The 21,908-nt window shown below is 44.7% G+C and overlaps 1 protein-coding gene across 5 annotated transcripts in view; it reads right to left on the bottom strand.

Moving 5' to 3' along the window:
* Positions 1-21,908, bottom strand: part of RASGRP1 (RAS guanyl releasing protein 1) — a 76,248-nt gene that overhangs the window by 28,643 nt on the left and 25,697 nt on the right. For 3 of the 5 annotated variants that reach the window (XR_009695149.1, XR_009695150.1, XM_061157615.1), the window contains exon 3: positions 6,522-6,627. Coding sequence is in view for 1 of the 5 variants with exons in the window: in XM_061157615.1 (XP_061013598.1) it covers positions 6,522-6,627 (106 nt within the window). In the remaining 4 variants the exon portion in view is untranslated. Of the gene's footprint in view, positions 1-4,048; positions 4,165-5,713; positions 6,452-6,521; positions 6,628-21,908 lie in introns of those variants that run through there. The other 2 variants (XM_061157616.1, XM_061157617.1) reach the window with 2 other exon arrangements.

Here is a 21,908-nt window from a genome sequence, read left to right as displayed (position 1 = left end):
AGATCAATGAAACCAAGAGCTGTCTTTTGGCAAAGATAAAATTGGTAAACCTTTCTAGACTCTTAAAAATGGAGAGGGTCCAAATCAATAAAATCAGAGATGAAAAAGAAATTACAATGAGCACCAGAGAAATGCAAAAGATCATAAGAGATTACTACTACATGACAATAAAATTGACAACTTAGAAGAAATGTACAAATTCCGAGAAATGTACAATTTCCCAGGACAGAATCAAGAAGAAATAGAAAATATGAGCAGACCAATTACCAATAAAACTGAATCAGTAATTTAAAACAATACAGTGAACAAAAGTTCAGAACCAGATGGCTTTACAGGTGAATTCTACCAAATATTGAGAAAAGAGTGAACACCTATCCTTCTCAAATATTCTAAAAAATTGCAGAGGAAGGAATACTTCCTAACTCATTATATGAGGCCAGCACCACCCTGATACCAAAATCAGACAAAGAGTTCACAGAAAAAGAAAATTACAGGCCAACACACTGATAAAAATATGATGAACACAGATGAAAAAAATCCTCAACAAACATTAGAAAATCAAATTCAACAGTATATTAAAAGAATTATATATGATGATTAATGTGAATTTATCCAGTGGGTGCAAAGATAATTCAATCTCCACAAATCAGTCAGTGGGATATACCTGTTGACAAATTGAAGAATAAAAATCATATGATCATCTCAATGGATGCAGAAAAAATATTTGAGAAAATTCAACATCCTTTTATGATAAAAACTCTCCACAATGTGAGTAATGAAGGAACATACCTCAACATATATGCCATATATGACAAGTCCGTAGCTAACATCATACTCAATGGCTGAAGAACTTAAAGCATTTCCTCTAAGATCAGGAACAAGACAAAAGATGCTCACTCTCACCACTTTTATTCAACATGGTATTAGAATCCAGCCACAGCAATCAGACAGTAAGAAGAAATAAAAGAAATCCAACTTGGAAAGGAAGAATTTAAAACTGTCACTGTTTGAAGATGACATAATACTATACATAGAAAAGCCTAAAGATGCCACCAAAAACTACTAAAACTCATCAATAAATTTGGTAAAGGTGCAGGGTACAAAATTAATATATAGAAATCTGTTGAATTTCTATATACTAACAAGGAACTATCAGAAAGAGAAATTAAGAAAACAATATCATTTACAATCACATAAAAAATGAATAAAATACCTAGAAATAAATCTAACTATAGAGGTAAAAGACTCATACTCAGAAAACTTTAAGACACTGATGAAGAAAATTGAAGATGACAGATGGAAAGGGATACTTATGTTCATGGGTTAGAAGAATGTTGTTATGATGACCATACTACCCAAGTCTGTCTACAGATTCAATGTAATTCTTATCAAAATACAAATGGCATTTTTCACAGAATTAAAACAAATAATTCTAGAATTTCTATGGAAACACAAAAGACCCTGAACAGCCCAAACAATCTTGAGAAAGAACAACACAGGGGAGTTATCATGCTCCCTGACTTCAGACATCCTACAAAGCTATAGTCATCAAAACAGTATAGTATTGGTATAAAAACAAACGTGTAAATCAATGGAACAGAAAAAAGAACCCAGAAAATAACTTTGAAATTTACAGTCAATTAATCTAAAACAAAGGAGGCAGGAATATACAATGGAGAAAAGACAGTCTCTTCAATAGATGTTACTGGGGAAACTGCACTATGCAGTCCCACCATGCACAAAAATAAATTCAAAACTGATTAAGAACTTAAAGGCCCCAAAACCATAGAACCTATGGAGAAAAACATAGGAAGTATGCTCTTTGGATATGTCTCCTCAGGCAAGGAAAACAAAAGCAAAAATAAACTAGTGGGATTATATCAAACTAAAAAGCTTTTGCAAAATGAAGGAAACTATCAACAAAAAGAAAAGGCCACCTACTAAATGACGGAAATATTTGCAAACAATATGTCCAATAAAGGGTTAATATCCAAAATATACAAATAACTCATACAACATTAAAAAAAAAACCTGATTAACAAACAGGCAGAGGATCTGAATAGACATTTTTCCAAGAAGACATATAAATGGCCAACAGGCACATGAAAAGATGCTCAACATCATTAATCATCAGGAAAATGCAAATCAAAACCACAGAGAGATCAACTCATACCTGTCAGAATGGCTATTATAAAAAAGACGGCAGATGACAAGTGTTGCTGAAGATGTGTAAAAAACGAAACCCTTGTGCCCTGCTAGTAAGAATATAAATTGGTACAGCCACTATGGAAAACAGTAAATAGGTTCCTTAAAAAAATTAAAAATACAACTCCTGGGTATTTATCTGAAGGGAACAAAAACATTAATGAGAAGAGATATATGGAGCCCTGTGTTCAATGAAGCATTATTTACAATAGCGAGAGTATGGAAGTAAACTAAGTGTTCATCAAGAGACGAATGAATAAAGAATACTTGGTGTACACACACACACAATGGAATATTACCCAGCCATAAAAAAGAACAAAAATTTTGCCATTTGCAACAACATGGATGGACCCAGAGGGCACACACTAAGTGAAAACAGTAAGAAAGAAAAATACTGTACTTCATTTATACAAGGGATCTAAAAACACTAAACAAATGAATATAATGAAAACAGAGTTATGTGTACAGAGAACAAACAGGTGTTTGCCAGAGGGGAGGAAAGAAAAAAGTGAAGGAGATTAAGAGGTACAAACTTTCATTTGTAAAAATTAATGAGTCACGGGTATGAAATGCACTGTATGGGGAATACAGGCAATAATTATATAGTATCTTTGTATGATGACATGTCATAACTAGACATATTGTGGTGATCATTTTGAAATGTACGTGCGTATGTTAGTTGCAGCGTATCCGACTCTTTTAGACTCCAGGGACTATAGCCTGCAAGGCTCCTCTATCCATGGAATTCTCAAGGCAAGAGTACTGGAGTGGGTTGCCATTCTCTTCTCCAGGGGATCTTCCTGACCCAGGAATCCAACTCACATCTCCTGCATTGCAGGTGGGTGCTTTACCATCTGAGCCATATCAAATCACTGTTATGTGACAGGAACTAACATAATGTCATAGGTCAATGATACTTCAAAAACAAACAAATAAAGAAAAAGAAATCAGATTTCTGGTTACCAGAGGTAGGTGGTGGAAAAAGGGGGGAATGTATGAAGGCAGTCAAAAGGTACAAACTTCCTGTTATAAGACAAATAAGTACTAGAGATGTAATGTACAACATGATAAATATAATTAACACTGCTCTATAGTATACGTGAAAGTTGCTAAGAGGATAAACTCTAAGTTATCATCACAATAAAACTTTTATCTATTTTCAATTTTGTATCTATTTTCAATTTTGTATTTTGAGATGACAGATATTCACTAAACTTGCGAATCATGCTTCAAACCTTAAACTTTTATAGTGCTTTAAGTCAACTTTATCTTAAAAAAAGAAACCTGGAATAAAAAATAAAATCCAAGTTGCAGTTTAAAACCATTGCAAGTATTTAATTAATGGTATTATTTTAATTAACCAAACATCTTTAAAGGTCCCTTGCAAGTGCTTAGAGGGACACTCTAGACCTATGGAAAGAACAAGAAGATTTGCAAGCTAAACTTGGACCCCTAAAGAAAAACTATGACTGTGAAATTTGTACTTTTCATAAAATGAGTTTAACGTAAAAAAAACCTAACTTTTGATAGACTTACTGTTTATAAAATCTATCCGTAAGGGCATGAAAACCAAACAGAAACACGAAACATAAAACCACACACACATACACACATCAACAAAGGTAACTGATATAAAAAATAAGCCCAGGTCAATTTCCTGAAGTGAATGGGTGCACAGGGGCTGCTGCAGCGTTTGCGGCAAGGTCTGTGAACCCCGTTGCTCTTCATCTAAGGGCCAAGCCTGTGGGCACACAGAACATCACTCAGGAGGGCAGAGCCTCCCAAGGTCACAAAGACCGCGCCATATGGAGGCCACCTGAGCGAGGCAGGCCCTGCTTCTCACTTGAGGAGATGAAGCAAGCAGCAGCACGTGCAGGCCGGGACCGAGGCTCAGGCGTCTGCAGGGGCAATCGTCATTGTTCGCTGGAAGCTTCAGGTGCCGCATCTTCACAGGCAGTGCTGTGGCAACAAAGTACCAGCGTAGTTCTGACTGTGCTTTTCAGGCATCCAAACTATTCAAGGCACGTTGTTACATTTTTCTCTCTCAACCATGGAAAAACACCAATAAAAACTGTGTTCTCCAAGGACTAATTTGTACCTGGGGTACCCGTCTTAGTCACCCCACTGGGTACCTGCCTCCACTGTGGACCCAGAGTCCTCCTCCCCGCCATCCTCCCTTCCAATAAAAAGGACCCACTCCAGCCTGGTGTGTTGAGAAGCGTGGCACGGAGGGGAGAGGGCTTCTGAGAGAGCTGAGGACGGAGCAGGCAGGGCACACTGGGCCAGCTGAGGGGCTACCACCCCCCTCCATCTGCAGAGGCGCTGAAGCATGGTCTCCTTCACTTAGGGAAGTAACTGCAGGGCTGGACGATAAAGGAGGAGCTGGCTGTGCAGATGAGCAGCCCTGCATGGGACAGAGACCGAGGAGAGAGACTCTGGGGCCCCAACGAAGGCAGAGGCATGGGAATGGAACGGAGAGAAGAGCTAAGAGTCATTTCTGAAGCAGGAACCCTGGGATTAGGTGACTGGCTCTGTGGGAGGTGAAAGGCAGACAGGATTATGAGGGCTTTGATGTTGTTGCTTTAGGCCATCAGATGGGCAACGACACCATGAACTGAAATTGAAAATGAAAATACAGGTGTCAAAGCAGAACTAACGGGGTAGTAGGAGTGGAGGTGGTGAGTTAGGTTTTGAGTATATTAAGACTGAAGTGTCTATAGGACAAAGTAGTCCAAACATTTCTTTAAAAAAATGGTTTGAGTTAAGAGAAATATGGACTTGAAGGTCATCAGAGGAATGGTGGTGGAAATCCTGGTGAGAAATCACCCAGGGAAAGTACACAGAGAAGAAAACCAGGATGCTGTCCCATTTTGAAGAGGTTCCCAAAGAAAAGGCTGGATGGAGAGCTGGAGGCGGGTGTCCCAGAAGAAGGGAGACCCGGGAAGGTGCAGTCCAGAGCCGTGGAAGGAGTCTGGAGAGGCGGGGTGTGGTCAACAATGCTTCTACAGGGAGGTCGCTATAAACAAGGATGGAAAATAAGCTACTGGGCTTGACAACCAGGAGGTCACTGGTGACATCAGAGGAAAGTCTGAGTACAGGGGTGGAGGCCACAGTCGGGTGAAGGAGTAAGTGGGAGTTGAGAGATGGGAGATAGTGAGCGTGGACTATTTTAAGAAGTTTGTGCATCACATTTCTAACCCTAACAGCGGAATGAAGGGGAGGCAGGGTTGAGAGTTTATTTTTAGGTTAGGGAGATGTGAATGAGTTTCAGACCGAGGGGCAGGTACCAGTGAAGACACAGGGTTTGAAAGGACAGGAAAGAGGACTCTGGGTCCACAGTGGGGGCAGGTACCCAGTGGGGTGACCAGACGCGTACCCCAGGTACAAATCAGTCCTTGGAGAACACAGTTTTTTCTTTGAGTATTTACTGACACTATTGAGAACTGCTGGTACATTGAGTTCTACTATGGTTTTAGAACACTCTGTAGATTAGACATCCATTTATTACCTGTACCTTTCATCACGTGGACGCCTCCCAAGGCCACTGAAATGCCACTGAAAACACCTTCTTCTCTGAGTGTTTATAAGGAGACTTAGGGAATAGATTCAGTCCTGACGGCTTTTACGCTTCTGTTGAGTGCCATGAGATGAAAAGCGAAGGCTGGGGAGAGCGGTAAAGGGTTAGAGGAGCTACACAGCGTGACTCAGTGCCCAGGACCTGGGCTTCAAGGTGCTAAACGGTCTCACCCCACCTACAGCCTGCGGGGTCATCAGGCATCAGAAAGACAGAGAAAGCAGTGCCACCCCACTCAATTTACACCCCAAAGAAGGTCAGAATCCAGCAGGGTTTGCTTGGCACAGTCAGTGCCTCCGTCTAAAGCAGAAAGGCACCAGCTGCCCTGGTGTCAGGAAGCTCTCTTCAAAACCTGGGAAGGTTGAAGAATTAGACAGGAAAGCCAGAATGCAGCACCCTTGTCAATTTGCATGCAATGAATATGAATTTTGATTAATCTACAGGAAAAGTATTTTTCACTAGCAAGAGTGAACGAAGAACACTGTGTCTGCATGTTGATCTCTTTGACCTCTTCCCAGAAAAATCAGCATCAAAAACTCTGCCTTGTCCAACAGAAGACACACACACACACACACAACACATATCCATAGACACGCATGCCATTCCCTGAAAGGACACGTGAACCCATTAACCACTCAGGGTCATGCCACACCAACCAAAGTGAAAGCATCATTCAAATTTCAAGATGCTTCTGAATCAATCCTATTTGCGGACTGCCGCCAGGCACTGTGCTAAAGGATATAGAGTGATGACTTTTTGGAGCAGTTCAGCAGAGGAAATGAGAATTCGGTGCATGGTCAGCATGACTTGCAACAGCTGGTTACTTCGACACAGGTTTCCGTCTGCATCTGAAAACACAAAGAGCAGCATCTGAGCAAGGCCCCCGAGAGGAATTAGATACTGACGGCATACCTGCCAACTCCCATCACGCGGTGGGGAGACCAGAGCGCGGGCTCTGCAGGCACAGTGCCTCCTCCATGGCCTTTGGCACTGCACACCCCTCCCTTCTTTGCTTTTCTTACCCTCTTGCTGCATACTCCCCTTCCCCAAATGCCTGTTTTGATGCTCGTTAATCACCCAGCCAGAAGGTGGTAGGATCGTGGGGAAGCGGTACTATTTGCATAAGTACACGTCAGTCTGTTGAAAGCAGGAGCAGATCCGGGTTTCGAGGCTCCCAAAGGGCATATGGTGGGGGGAGGGAGAAGTTCCTTCTAGGATCCCAGTGAAACGAGTTACAGTCTTAATAGATCACAGTGAAAATACCTTGCTTTTGTAAACTGCACAAAAACATATGACCATATGAATACATTTCTAGGCCCATGATCTTGGAAGGACTCATGCCAGTGAGGGGACCTAAAATGCAAGTCTCCCCAGTTTCACAGGCAAGGCGTCCCTGGATGGGCATAAAGGAGGAAGACTATGGGCAAATGTGACCTCGGAAGATTATGGTTGGGTTTACAAGTACCTATGATGATTTGTATCAAAGACCATGGTTAGCGTCTTAATTGGGTTTCCAAGTCCCACTGGTACCAGATAACAAGATTTTTTCCATACACTGGCAATAGGTATAAAGATTCCCCCTAGAGTGTCAAAATCTTTTAACACTTGTGGCAGAAAGTGTTAGGGGCTGGTTGTTCACAGACATCTATTCTCTGTCTTTCACCACGGACTGCATCACCAGGTTCCCTTGCCAGTTAGTTTACAGTTGGGTTCAGCCATTGGGAAGCATCAGCAAGAGATGGGAGGAGAGGGAAGTCGGGATATTTTTCTCCTTCCCTCTCTGCTTTGGTACCACTTTCCTGACAGCTGCTACAGGTCTTTTTGATAAATGATTACACTGCTTGGCCCCTCTTTCAGGCCTCCAGCTCTCACTGGGATCTAAAACTATTCCTCTCCCTTGACTCTTTAGTCCTAAGGATGGTAGCAACCTTTGGCTGTTGACAGTCTCTGGGTATCTGGGTACAGTATCTCAACTCCACTCTCTGTAAGTAGTGACCCTTCATTAAAGTGTCTTCACTTAAACCATGTGAATTCTGTTCCCTCTTGGGAACTTTAATGATTCAGTGGAAAATGTCAAATTAAAGAATATACATGAATTGTTTTTTCTTTAATCATTTTTTGCTCTTTAAAGCACACTATACAAAAGGGGTTGTCACTTTCGTTCTTTCTAAGTGTACCAAGTCGTAAGTGAAGGACACAGTCCATCTGGGCTCAGAATTCAGAAGTCCTGGCTCATCCTCAAATGATGACCTAAAGTCATAGTTCATTAACTACTTGCAGAAACGTAAGGAACCCTGACGAGATCACTCCCCTTCCCCTCACCAAATCCACCAGTTCACCTGCATTCTGTTACTCTTATTTCTTGCCTTCCTCTGTTACCATGGAAAGCACTTCAGAAGCCAATGCCTCCACTGAGCTCTGAGGGTCTTTTTCTTAAGGACAGTGACACCATCTTTGTCCACTTTCTCTCCTCTAATATCAACTTTTCTCTCTCCTGGTTTACTTCCATTGGCATTTAAATATGCACCAGAACCTCCTATTTAAAACAAAATGAAGTAAAGCAAAACCTGAAACCCTTGTCCTCTCTAGCCATCTCTCAGTTTTGCTCTCCCTTTCAGTAAAACTTCACTGTTATCTATGTCTCATCTCCCGTCCCCGTTCAACCATTCCATTTTTGACTTCTACGTCCATTATCCCACTAAATCTTTTATTTTCAAGGTCACTGATCAGGTCCATATTGCTAGATCCAAGAGTTCATTCCTCTGTCCTCATCTTACTTTATGACTCAAGCTGCATTCAACCCAACCCAACCCAAGCTGACAACTCTCTCCTCCTTCCCGGAACACTTTCTCCTCTTGGCCTCCTCAGCATCACACTCGCTCAGCTTCTCCCTGTGGCTCTTGTTCTGTCCCCTAATCCTTTGCTGAGCTCTTAAATGTCACCATGCTGTGGCTTAGTCCTCCCACTTCTTTTTCTTTTCTAACAATTTTTAAAAGTTAAAACTTAAGTTTTAAAACTTAATAAAACTTAATTTAAAACTTAAAATAAAACTTAATTTATTTCATCTAGGCAGGGAAATTCATCTATAGTCCTTTGGGCTAAAATACCACTGATATGCTCGTGACTGCCCAACAGACATCTTCAGCCTTACTTGGTGAATCCATACAGATGTCTAATTTCAGACTTCACTCGTCCAAGCAAAATTCTTGACCTCTCCCTTGTCCAGTTCACATCTCTTCAATTCTTCCTCATCTCAAGAAATGGCACCACAGTCAGCATTTCACATACCCAAACAGAAAACCTAGGGGTTACCCTTTATTTCTCATTTTTCCTCCTATCCAATCCATTAGTGAGCCTTGATTCTACTTTCAAAATATGTCTCAAACCTCTCCATGTTCCCCCATCCTTGCCACCATTCTAGTTGTAATCATCACCATGGAGACGTATTTGACCTCCCTGTTTTCACTCTTATCCACCTACCCACCATCTGTTTTCCACGAAGCAGCCATGAGTGAGCTCCTAGAACCCACAAATCAGGGCATGTGCTTCAGTGGAGCCCATTACACTTGAAATAAAGCACCGACTACTGACTATAGCCCACAGAGCTCTCTCCATTCTGGTTCCTTCCAGTCTTTCATTTCATTTCATACCATATTACTCTCCTCCATACTCCTGCCTATTCCACAAACGCTCCAAGCTTATTCCTACTTTGCATGTGTTCTTTCCTTCAATATGGCCTTTCTTCCCGTGGACCATTCACATCATTTATGTCTCAGTTTCAATGTCATGTCCTCAGAATGGTGATCCTTAAACTACCTCCGTAGCCATGATCCTGCCTGAGTTTCTTCATAGCGCTTACCAATGATGTGAAGTTATCTTTTTTTATGTGATCTGACCTTGTCTGTTTTTTCCACAACTGTATCTCTAGGGTCCAGAACAATGCTGATACAAGCAGTTACTCATTAAACATTTACAGAGTAAATGAGTGAACTATACCAAACAGGAGACCCCTTAACTTTTCACGTTTCTTTGCATATTGTGTTTGGTTTTTTCATTAGCTATTTAATTAGTGATATTTAATTGTTGCTGTTATTCAGTTGCTAAGTTGTGTTCAACCCTTTTGCAACCCCAAGGACTGTAGTTCACCAGGCTCCTCTGTCCATGGGATTTCCCAGGCAAGAATACTGGAGTGGGTTGCCATTTCCTTCTCCAGGGAATACACCCAACCCAGAGATCTAACCCGCTTCTCCTGCTTAACAGGCAGAATTCTTTACCACTGAGCCACCCGGGAATCCCCAATGATATATAATATATACACTTATTTTCTTCTTGGCCACAGCTTATAAAGTTACAATTAACAAAGTTATAACTTGATAAATCATTTTTAAGAAGTATTTATCTAGCCTGTTATAGTTTTGTAAATCTTTCATTACTTATTCTAAACTTACACTCTGGTGAGAGAGGGTTAGTACTGCTAGCTCTGTTTTCTGGCCCAAATAATTTCTGTAATATATATCTCCTGCCATAAAAATTCTGTAAAACAAAACATCCCAAAATTCAGTGACTGAAAACAGTGATCTTTTATTTTCTCAAGTGTCTGTAAGTTGGCGGGCGGCTGGCTGATATTGGCTGGGCTTTGCTGGGGCTCCTCCCCTACATGCCCCCAGCTTCCTTGGACCAGCGGGCTAGCCATGGAGTGTTTTCATGGTGATGGCAGGGCACTGTAGGGTAACTGGAACTATCCAAGGCCTCTTACCCGAGGCTTGGAACAAGCATGCTGTCACTTCCACTTTATTCTGTTGGTCAAAGAAAGTCACTGCTGAACCTCAAGGCAAAGGACAGGAACCTCGAAGTCACATGGAAAAGACCACTGACATGGAGAAGGTGAAAAACTGGAGGAGGGGACAATAACAATCCACTCTACCAAAATTATGGGGATGTAAGTTTTCAATTCAGAATCTGACAATATAGTTTTTATAAGGCACCTCTCCTCACAGAAGCAGTAGTATTCCTACCTCCAAACATCATGGCACAAAGCAGGAGAATCTGAAATATATTTGTAGGGTATGCATCAGAATGTTCATAGGAGTCACGGACACAATTGCAGACACACTCAGTATGGACAGAATCTAAAACCGGTTATCTCAACTGTTTTTTGTGGTTGGCAAGCATCTTTCCAAGGATGCTCACATATTGGGGAAAGGGGCTTAGAAGTGTCCTGAGTGAGACCAAAACCAAGTCACATATAGAAAGATACAGGGACCCAAACAGGATTATTATGGAGAAGACTCAGGAGCGATATTAAAATCATCTTCAAGTATTTGTAATGTTACGTGTAGGAGAAGGTTTAGACTTCTTCTGTAGGGCCACAAACCATGGAACCAGAGAGGATGAATAGAAGAAAACGAAGGAAAGAGAACTGGGCAGAACATATGGTAGAAAAAATTCTAATCCTTAAGCCTGCCCAACAGTGGAACCATTCCCATCACAGATGCATTTAAGAGGAGGTGGGCCAGGACGGTTAATCACATTATTGTAATTGGCTAGCAGCTGCTATTTACTGAAATGAAAGTAAAAACGTTAGTCACTCACTTGTGTCCAACTCTCTGCGACACCATGGACTGTATGCACTGCAGCCTGCCAGGCTTCTCTGTTCATGGGATTCTCCAGGCAAGAATACTGGAGTGAGTTGCTATTTCCTTCTCCAGGGGACCTTCTCGACCCAGAGATTGATCCTGGGTCCCCTGCATTACAGGCAGATACTTTACTGTCTGAGCCCTGAAGTCCGACTCAATACCAGGGACTCTGCTAAGTACTTTAATAATTTTACTTCTAATTTGCACAACACTTCTAATGGTGTTGGTCCTGCTTATAATTTATAGCTGAGAAAATCAACACACAGAGAGATGAGTTCCTTTGTTCTGTCTGGGTCAAAGAGACAACGGGTGGAGGAGCTAGGATCTGGCTGCTGGTCGGTTTGATTCCAGATCCCCAGCTCTCCACGACACTGCACAGCCATTTGTCAGAGCAGGGAATTCAAGTATGAAATAGGGGAAACGGCTAAAGTAGATAAACTTTATGATCTCTTCCAGTCCTGAAGGGTACAAGACTAAGAGATGCCACTGGCATATTGGATTGGAACCGATTAATGCACATTTGAAAGGACAGCTTTTTGCATCGGACGACTTCTGAAAAACTCTCCTACATGCCTTGGTGGACGTATACTGATCATTCAAGGTGCCTTTAAAATAAGAAGGGTGCTGTGCCTAAGACTCACAGTCATAGTCACTCTCCACTTTTACCCTGCACTCCCCTCTTCCCCTGGGTTCTGTGATGCACACCCCCCCCCCCCGCCCCCGCCAACTTCGGGCATGCTAATCCTCACATGTTCTGTGGGAGGGCAGGCTGGCAAATGGTAAGGCCAGGAGGGAGTGACTCACCCAGCAAAGGGAGGCAGAGGCAGAGGAGGGAAGGTGCATCTTGGCACCCCCTCCTCGGTGCCCCCTGCTCCACAGGAGGACGTCCTGGTGTGTGCATTTGCCCTCGTTCCCACCACTGCCTCTCCCTGATGCAACCTTCAACATCTGTATGACTGCATCAAGGAGGCACTCGCCTCCTGCCCTCATCTCAGAGAGCAGCGCTTCTTCCTTCTTGAGGGGAAGAGCCTCCCTCTGAAAGGCAGATCTCAAAGTGGGTGATCCAGGGAAGTCTACCTTCCAGTCTTCTGGATTTTATTTTGATAATTTGGTATAACTGCTGTAAACTGATTTAAATATTTCAGTGAATAATTTAATTTTGTTTGCAGCTTTAGGCTTTTGAAAAACACAGGGTGTCATACTAAAAATTCTAATAAGTAAAATGTGCAATGCATAATAAAATGTGCATATTTTCTCGTTACCATCTGCTTCTCCTTCTACTTCAGAGGAAGCCTGCTTTAAAAGGTTAAAACCTCAGTGGGACATAAAATGTCAATCTCACGTACTCCGTCACGTGACCTGAGGAGCAATGTGTGCTGCTAGTCGAAGACCCACCCGACCTGCGGTCCATCTGCTCCACAGAACAGACAGGAAAGCCACGGCATCTCTTTGTGAGCCAACGGCTGGGTTTCCATCATTCGACTCAGTGCTGGCAACAGCCACGCTTCATGGGATCAAAGCATCTCAGGGTGGAAATGACTTTAGCTACCTTCCACCTCAACCTTCTAACTGATGCATGACCCCCTCCCCTAAAGGCATCACAGGTAACAGGCTCTGCCTGTACCCTTCCAATGACAGGACACAACTCTCTAACTACTCTACAGAGCAACTTTTCACTCTACTTCAATTAAAAACATTTTATCATTAATTGACTCAGTGCAAGGGACACTCCGAGGTACCAAAGGAGGTCTGAAGAGCTACAAGAAAACCCCTGTTCCTGAGGAGCCCACAATCTAGTGGGGGAATAAGACACACACTCAAGACACTTGAACATCATCCCGGGGGGGTTAATGCTAGAGGTGAAACCCGTGGAGACCATGCTGAATGGTGGTAAAGTTCTGGGGAAGAAGAAACCCTATCCAGCCGTGGCGATTCAGGAAGCATCTCTTGGTATCTGAGGCGAGGTGACCCAGCATTTCAAGAGGCCATCTGGTCCAGCCCTCTGCCTCTTGGTTGGCCTGTAGACGCTGTTCTTCCTTTCTGTGGTTTAATCTTAAATAAGCTGTTTGCCTCCCAGGGTGACTATCTTCTCCCTGGTGATGAGACTCATGTGAGAACAAAAAACCTGCAAAGGGCTGCATTCTAGGCCTCACTTCTTGCTGATGAGGAGTGGGGGTGACTTTCCTAACATGAAGGCTTATCTGGGTGGTGGGGTGGGAATGACTCATTCCAAGACGGACATAGAACATGTCCACACCACAGAAACTCCAGAGCAGAGTCTCTTCTTCCCCTCTGTTTTGGTTACCATGGAAATCTCTTGATTGTGAAAGGATCTGGTAGCTCAGTTGGTAAAAAATCTGCCTGCAATGCAAGAAACCTTGGTTCGATTCCTGGGTGGAGAAGATCCCATGGAGAAGGGATAGGCTACCCACTCCAATATTCTTGGGCTTCCCAGGTGGCTCAGTTGGTAAGAATCTGCTTGCAATGCAGGAGACCTGGGTTTCATCCCTGGGTTGGGAAGATCCCCTGGAGAAGGGAACAGCTAACCATCCCAGTGTTCTGGCCTGGAGAACTCCATCAAATGAGGAACTTGGAAGGCTACAGTTTAAGGGGTTGCAAAGAGTCAGACATAACTGAGCAACTTTCACTTTCAAAGGCAGAAAGTCAGAAATTGGTATACTGAGGGTAAGAAAGCTGTCAACACTGGGTGGGGGTGGGGTGCTGGGCTTAGTCGCTCAGTTGTGTCCGACTCTTTGCGACCCCATGAACTATATCCTGCCAGTCTCCTCCGTCCATGGAGATTCTCCAGGCAAGAATATTGGAGTGGGCTGCCATGCCCTCCTCCAGGGGATCTTCCCAACCCAGGGATCGAGCCCAGGTCTCCCGCATTGCAGGTGGATTCTTTACCAGCTGAGCTACCAGGGAAGTTAAACCAGAGGCCAGAAGACGGTAATGGGAAAGCTTGTATCAGGAAGCTGAGGGGCAGGGTTGGATCTAGAGCCTAGAGCAGGACTGCCTCTGCCAATGCAGATCAGTAAGTCCAGAAACAGAAGAGGCTGCTCCACGTAGAACCTGCCAGGCACACCCAGAGTTCTGAATGGACTACAAGGCGATAAATGTCCCAAAGTAATGAACCCTATTTGACAGCCAGACTGGTATACTCATCAAAGCCTGTCTGGAGAGTGTAGAGAAACTGGCAAGCTGAAAACAAGCTTACTGGTGTGCCGTTTGCTTGGCTGATTGATGTTTTAGAGCCCACGGCTGCAGCTGGGGCAGGAAGTGCATGTGAAGAAAGAACGTGGTGACGCAGACAGACTTTGAACTCTCAGAGCTTCTCCTACCTGAGCAGCTTACGACGTGTATCAGTACCACCTTAATCCTGGTTTTTTTCTGGTCCTCAGCCCCTCCAGATTTGGGGGAAGACTACAGTTAAGAGAAAGTAAGTGATTCGCTAAGAACAAAGTCTCCCTTCACAGGGCAGGTGTGCCAACCAGCGTGGCTGCTGCTGGGGATGCACTGGTAAGAGTTTAAACAACAGCTCTCCTTGGACGGTGAGGGGGACTCTGATTTGCAGTGTTTGCAGATTTCTGTGGTGTTAACGCTCCCACTATGGCCAATTCCAAGCCACCAGTATGAAGTCCGAGTGGGGAGCTGGGAGGAGATGCTGGCAGTTGGCTCAGGCTGGGTGCGGCTGCTCCTAGATGTCGTGGCTGCCACTTGCACCCATGGACCTGGGGTTGGCTTCCTTCCCTCCTGGGCGTCTCGTTCCCAGTGCTCCCAAGTTCACTTTCCCCCTCAATCCTGATCTCGTGCCCTCTGGGCTTGCCTGGTGTAACTGACCAGTTAATCCCTATCATTAAAGGCCCTGGGAGGAGAGGAGGACATTTGGGAGCACCCTTTTAGATGTCTTCGTTGTAACAGTGACTTCTTGGAGTGCTTACCACTCTCACCCAAGGATGAGCATTTTAACGTAGAGTGGGAATTTGGGACAAGGGAAGTGCCCCGCTGCCCACGCCTTGTTCCGGGCCGCTCTGGGTAACTTGGTACATCATACCCAGACCCATGGTGAGTACCCAGACCACATGACTGAGAAAATGTAGGTCTAGTTGGAATATTTACTATTCCTTGGCCCAATACACAGTCCAGGAGCTCTGATGATCTTGGTTACAAGTAGCTTTTAATTATTTATTTGCACTGGCTGGAGGATACCATGATGGAGGACAATACAAGGCCTCCATTGAACCGTGACCTGCAGTTTCACACTTCTGCAACAAGCCTTCAAGCAGCATCCCACCCCAGTGGGAAAGGGCTGGGTGGGCTCATGTCTTCTCAGTGGGGTTGCTGACAGTCAAAGCCAGGGATGTAGAGGACAGGAAAACCTGGCTCATTGACCCTTGATTTCGTCTAATCAGGCTTCTCTCAACTACTGTCCCAGATAGGCCGACCTGGAGGCACGCTGTAAAGGAAAGGGGCTGTATCTGCTTCCCATGAGTTTTTGGATTTATTCACCGTCCTGCTGGGTCAGGGATGGGGAGCAGGAGGTGCAGAGGGCGTTTCAGGTTGCCTAGCATCTGGATATACACACCCATCCATGTACACGCACAATACATGTACATGCACAACACGTGCATACACAGCTGCCCCTGACACCCCCAGAAGCTAGAGAACTCTCCCTCAATGCAACACCTGAGAGCAGGGCTGTGTTTCCACAGCACTGGTGTTCAGTAAACAGAATCACCTCTGCTGAGCATGTGAGCTGTGCAGGTCTGTGAGGAGGAGGCACGAGGACACGATTTAAAGATGAAGACACTGGGCTATCACGCGTTGGCCATGGTCTCAGGGCTGGCGGGTGGAGGCAGACAGGACCAGCCCTCTGGCCCCCAGCCCAGGGAGCCCAGGGAGCCCAGGGAGCCCAGGGAGCCCAGGGGACCCAGGGGACCCAGCCCAGGTTCTATCCGAGGAAACTGCCTCTCCTTGGGGGATTACTGGAAGGTGAGCAGGGTGAAGCCTGGGTATCCTGTGAAGAGCTCTGCCTTTCAGCTATCCAAGCTACAAAGCTAAATAAGCCTCTTGCTCACAGCCACTTCTTTTTTTCTCCCTCAGGAGCCCTGCGCCTGCAGACCAACCTTGTCCTCACTGCAGTCACGGTACCGACATCTCCCTGGAGACCCGAACCCTTAAACCCACCGCTTGTCATGACAACACGAGGGCTATTGTGAGCACCATTAGGCTAGGATGACCAGACCCTGGAGAGCCTGTGGCCAGTGGCCGCGTAGGTGAAAATGCCCAGTCCCCTGAGCGCTCATCGCCCCCGTGTGGCCCACCTCTCCCCCTCTTCCTGCAACACTCTCCCCTCCCTCAGCCAAACCAGACAGCCCCGGGGACGGTCCTCCCTGGGCATGGCTCTTCTCTCGAAGCATGAAGCTCTATGTAAAGGACGACCTAGATTTCTTGGATGAGCGACTGCAATCTATAAATGTCTAACCATGCGCACAAAATCGCCTGAAGTGGAAAAGAGCTTTTAGCTCTATTGCCTCAACTGAGCCAGCCAATGGCCTTCCCTGGGGACTGCAGCCTCCATCCGGCCCGTCATGTCTCAAGAATGAGGGGTCTGAGAAAAGTGAGGGAAGCTGTCCTCTTCACTTCTGCAAACTGGACACAGTCTTGGGTGTGGACGTGGCGAGGCTGCACCGGCACGAACAGACAAGGGCTGGAAGGACGCGTGACGGGTGCTGGGCGGGCCCGGGGATGGGACTCTGGGACGAAGCCACGACTGCATATTCTAAGAGCCGCTTTGGAAGACAGCGCCGACTGAATACCCTGGGTGGGTGGTTGTTCCTCCAGGGAACATCCAAGTGCTTGGGGAAAATCGGATTATCTGGTTAGGTAGAGACGCTGGGATTTGAGTCCTTGGTGAGCTGCTGTCAATGCCGCCTACGTGGCTCACGGGGTGACTGTTCCCCTCCAGGAATGTGCCTGGTGGGGAGTGGACAGCAGTAGGGCCCCAGCTCAGCTTCCCAAGGAGGATGCAGAGAGCTGCTCACAGATGGCTGGAGGCAGGCCAGCCCGGGAGGGGGTGGACCCAAGACAAAGACACGACAACCGGGGAGGAATCTGGGGCAGAGCGCACTCTGCTCTTCTTGCTTACTGGAGCGTGCTCATATTGCTTCAGTCTTGTCTGCTAAACCGTGGGCCTTTTTTTGGCATGTTTGTTGACAGGCTGAATAGGTATTAAGAAGCAATTTAGGAATGTTCCAAACATTGGCCCAGTGAAATAATACAAGGCCTGAGACTTACTGGATAGCCATAAACTCAGCCTTCTTCAGAAAGTTTTTCTCAATATTGACTTGATCCTAACAGCCACCTAGATAACCTCATTCCAGTGTACCACAACAGGGCTGACAACACAGTCTCACCGCAAACTGTGCTTTGACCCTAGAAACTGTCCTTGGCTCATAATTCTCCGCAGTGAACCGTCCTGGACAAAATCCATCATCGCACCACCATGTAGTCAAGAGAACTGAACAAAGCCTTTTGTAATCAGATAGAAGTTATTCTGAAAGCCTCCTCGCCCCTTCGTTGGTCGTAGTTAGGATTAGATTACCTTTGGTTAAAGACAGAAAAATGCTTAGTAATCCATTAACCACTGTAACCGTGGTGAACTATTCTTACTTCTCTTGCTGGATTTGGAACAATATTTTGTTTTTCTCTTTGCTCCTGTTAGGCTTTGGTTATTCCAGAGGGGGACAATGATTTTTCACGAAATACTTCTTTATAACCAAAACTGAAAGAGGGGCTGTCCACAGTGGTTGGTCACACTGTCTGTGCCCAGGAGATGGGACATGGTTTCCTCTAAGCATGGTCCCCATCCATGGCAGAGGCAGCAGGGGCATCCGAACTTCTTTCCAGTTCTAGGTTCTAAACGCAACCCATCCGTCAGGCCCTCAAGGCAGAAGGATTTCTCAGGGTTTACTGAGGTACTAGAGGGAAATCTGCATGAGGACCCAGGAATGACTTTGCAACAGAGAACTTCACAGGTGGGTAAGGAGTCTCTTACTAAAACCGAATCAAAGGGGAAAACAAACAAAACAAAACAAAAAACTGCCCCCAAAAAGAGCCAAGTAAGAAAATGTTTCACACATCCCCAGGCACGAAGCAGGGCTGCGTTACCGACTTACAGAGAGCAAAAATGCAACACTGAAACCCACAGGGCTGGTGTCAATTGGAACACACAAGAGCCAGGAGCAGTGTTTGGTACTGTTGGAGGAAATACAGCATCTAATGGGAACAGATGAACTACACATTCAGTCTCACCTGACTCTCTCCCCCTTGCTGTCTCTCTGTTTCACTTTTTGTTAAACATACATGGTGTGTTTCCTGGGTACCAGGCACTGTCCCCAGAGTCTTCACATGTGTCAACTCTATGAGATAGGCGGTACTGTCATCTGATAGACGAAGAAGCCGGGGTAAGGTAACTTGCTGGAGTTCAGCTTCTAAACAGCAGTCCTGGGATCTGCACCCAGCTCCTGGCCCTGGGATAGCTCTGTCATCTCCAAGCCTCCATGCGCTCACTTGCAGAGGAAGAACTTGATAGCATCTTGCTTCCATCCCTCTCAGCAGAGAGATAGTCAGGAGATCCATCAAGATAAGGAAAGCGCTGTGACATTTTTTGGGGGAGAACAAGGTCCTGAACTAAGTCCAAACCACTGTGATATCTGGTTGACTGTAAGGTCACAAATACCTAGGCTGCCTGACAGCAGTCACGTAGCAGACGAGCCTTCACTGCACTGCTGAAGGACAGACAGTGCACGTTTACGAGCGCCTTCTCTCCTCACAGGTTAGCTCATCTCACACCAACTCTGAGGGACGAGTGTTACCTTTATTATTTGATAGATAAAGAAACAGAGAAAGGTGAGGTGAGCTGCTTAAATCACACAGTGACTTAAAAGTGGCGAGGGCCTGACCTGAGTCCAGGTCTTGCGACTCAGCCCCACCCTCGCCACTGTACCCTGCTGGCCCTCACTCTGGGTTGTGAAGATTAAAGGCACCTCCTTTCTGTCCCAGCTCTGGAGGGCTTCTGGGGCCAGTCCACCTGGGAAAGTAGCTGAGCATCCCCTACGCCTGTGGGTGGGCTAGGCTACGGCAGGGTAAGCTCTGAGAGTTGTTTTGTTTTTGTCTTTTTTGTAATACAAGTGCCTGACCTCAGCTTTGATTGCCGAGGCATCCATTTCAAAGAGGCGACCTTCAAAGATGGCTATCTCGCAAATAAACGCACTGCCAGCCACAGACTAGATAAAAAGCCAGGCTCTCAACTGGCTCTCCACCCCAGGCTCCTTGGTTTTAGAGACTGTGGTTGATTTCAACAACTGACCATTGAGCTACCTGTTTTTTCCTTTCATCATGCTTTAAACTCCTGCCCTTATGTTTAAAGTTCACCAATAGAGAGTGAGCTCTGCCTCCACCCTCAACCCCAATAAATGCAGAATCCCTGGCCTGTGTGCCCTTCCTCTTGCTCCCCTTTTTTTTCCTTCCTTCCCTCCATTTCCCCCTTCTCTCTCCCTCCCCCCACCTTGCTGTGTGGACTGCCTCTGGTATGCTGTATAATTTCCAGGTCTTGTCAGTAATAAACTTTTATTTTTTCAAAGTTTCCTGATGGCTATTACTGAACGGTATCTTGTAATCATAATAAGAACCACAAAGGCTGGCCCAACCACGACACTGGTAACTGACAGGCTGAGACACTCACAAAACAGCTGTGTCACACGCATTCTAATTTTTGCCACACTCACACTGCTCTGTTTCACACGTGAAGAAACAGACTCAAAGAAGGTAAAAATGATCCATCGGTGGTCTCACAGTTAGGAAGTGGCAGGAAGAGGCTACAAATGATTGCTCTGGTTACTTTCTCCAGAAATACAATGGTACTATTATATTTAATATAAAATATAATATTATATCAATATAAATACAGGACTCAGCCCTATGTTCTAAGTCCAGGGCTGTAGTCTCGCAGACCTGCACTGCCTTCTAAATGGGGATCCTCTGAGGATAAGGACAAAGGTTTCTTGATTTCCGGTTAGTTCCCTGCAGTCTCCAGTCTCCTGCTGTGCCTAGGACTGGGCCATTTCTTTCACCCAATTCGCAGGACTGTAGTCTTATCTACATCCATGGTAAGATATGTTCCAACACCCCCAGTGGATGCCTGCAAGCAAAGATAGTACAAAACCCTATATATACCACGTATGCTTTTTCCTAGTCCAACAAGTGGGTAGAGTCTACAGTGTGGATCTGCTGGATGATTCATGTCCCGGGCAGGACAAAGCAGGACAAAGTGTGAGATTTCATTACCATGCTCAGAATGGCATGCAACTAAAAAACTAAAAATAGAGTTACCACATGATCCTGCAATCCCACTCGTGGGCATAAATCTGGAGAAAGCTCTAATTTGAAAAGATACGTGCACCTCAGTGTTCATAGCGCTATTTACAACAGCCAACACATGCAAGCAACCTAGATGTTCTCTGACGGATGAATGGATAAAGAAGATATAGTGTGTACACACATACACACACACACACAATGGAATATTGCTTGGCCATAAAAAGAACGAAATAACATCATCTGCAGCAACATGGATGAACCTTGAGATTATCATACTAAATGAAGTTAAGTCAGAGAAAGACAAATATCCTATGATATCACGTACATAAAATCTAAAAGATAGATACAAAATGAACTTACTTAGAAATAATCTCACAGATAGAAAACAAATTTATGGATACCAAAGGTGAAACAGGAGGAGGGATAAATTAGGAATTTGGGATTAACAGATACACACCACCATATACAAAATAGATAAACAACAAGAATTTACTACAGAGCACAGGGAACTGTACTCAGTCTTTTGCAATAACCTATAAGGGAAAAGAATGTGAAAAAGAATATACATATATGTAAGTAGATATATAAATAACTCACTGTGCTGTATAGCTGAAACTAATAAGATATTGTAAATCGACTATATGTAAATAAAAAAATTAAAAAGTACATATTAAAAATATCACATAAAAATAAGAATAAAACCTACAAAAAAAACCCTACAAATTGCTTATTTCTGGACTTTTCCATTTAATATTTTCAGACTGTGGTTGACTGTGGGTAACTGCAACTTCAAAAAGCAAAGTCTTGGATAAGGGGGGACTGCTCTGTGTAAGAACAGATATTGACTAGTAGCCAATGATAAACACAGAAGTAGCCATGCACTTACAGGAAGAGTTAAATGTCTTTGGAAGAAAGATGTAGTGAGTGAGGGTTTATGTTCTGGAGATGTGAGAGAACGCAGGGAGGTGATGGTAAGGGAATGACCACAGTTTTTAGAAAAAAGGGTGAAAAGAAATCAAGGAACTATAAGGACAAAGCAGGACCCAAGATTCAGGCTCTTCGTTCAACCTGTGTTAACGCCACTGGCACTTAACTCCATTTGCAGATCTAAA

This window comes from Dama dama, chromosome 12, assembly GCF_033118175.1.
Source record: "Dama dama isolate Ldn47 chromosome 12, ASM3311817v1, whole genome shotgun sequence".
In the NCBI taxonomy this organism is placed as follows: domain Eukaryota; kingdom Metazoa; phylum Chordata; class Mammalia; order Artiodactyla; family Cervidae; genus Dama; species Dama dama.
Note: the sequence above shows the minus strand (reverse complement) of the source record. Positions and strands in the feature narration are given on the sequence as shown.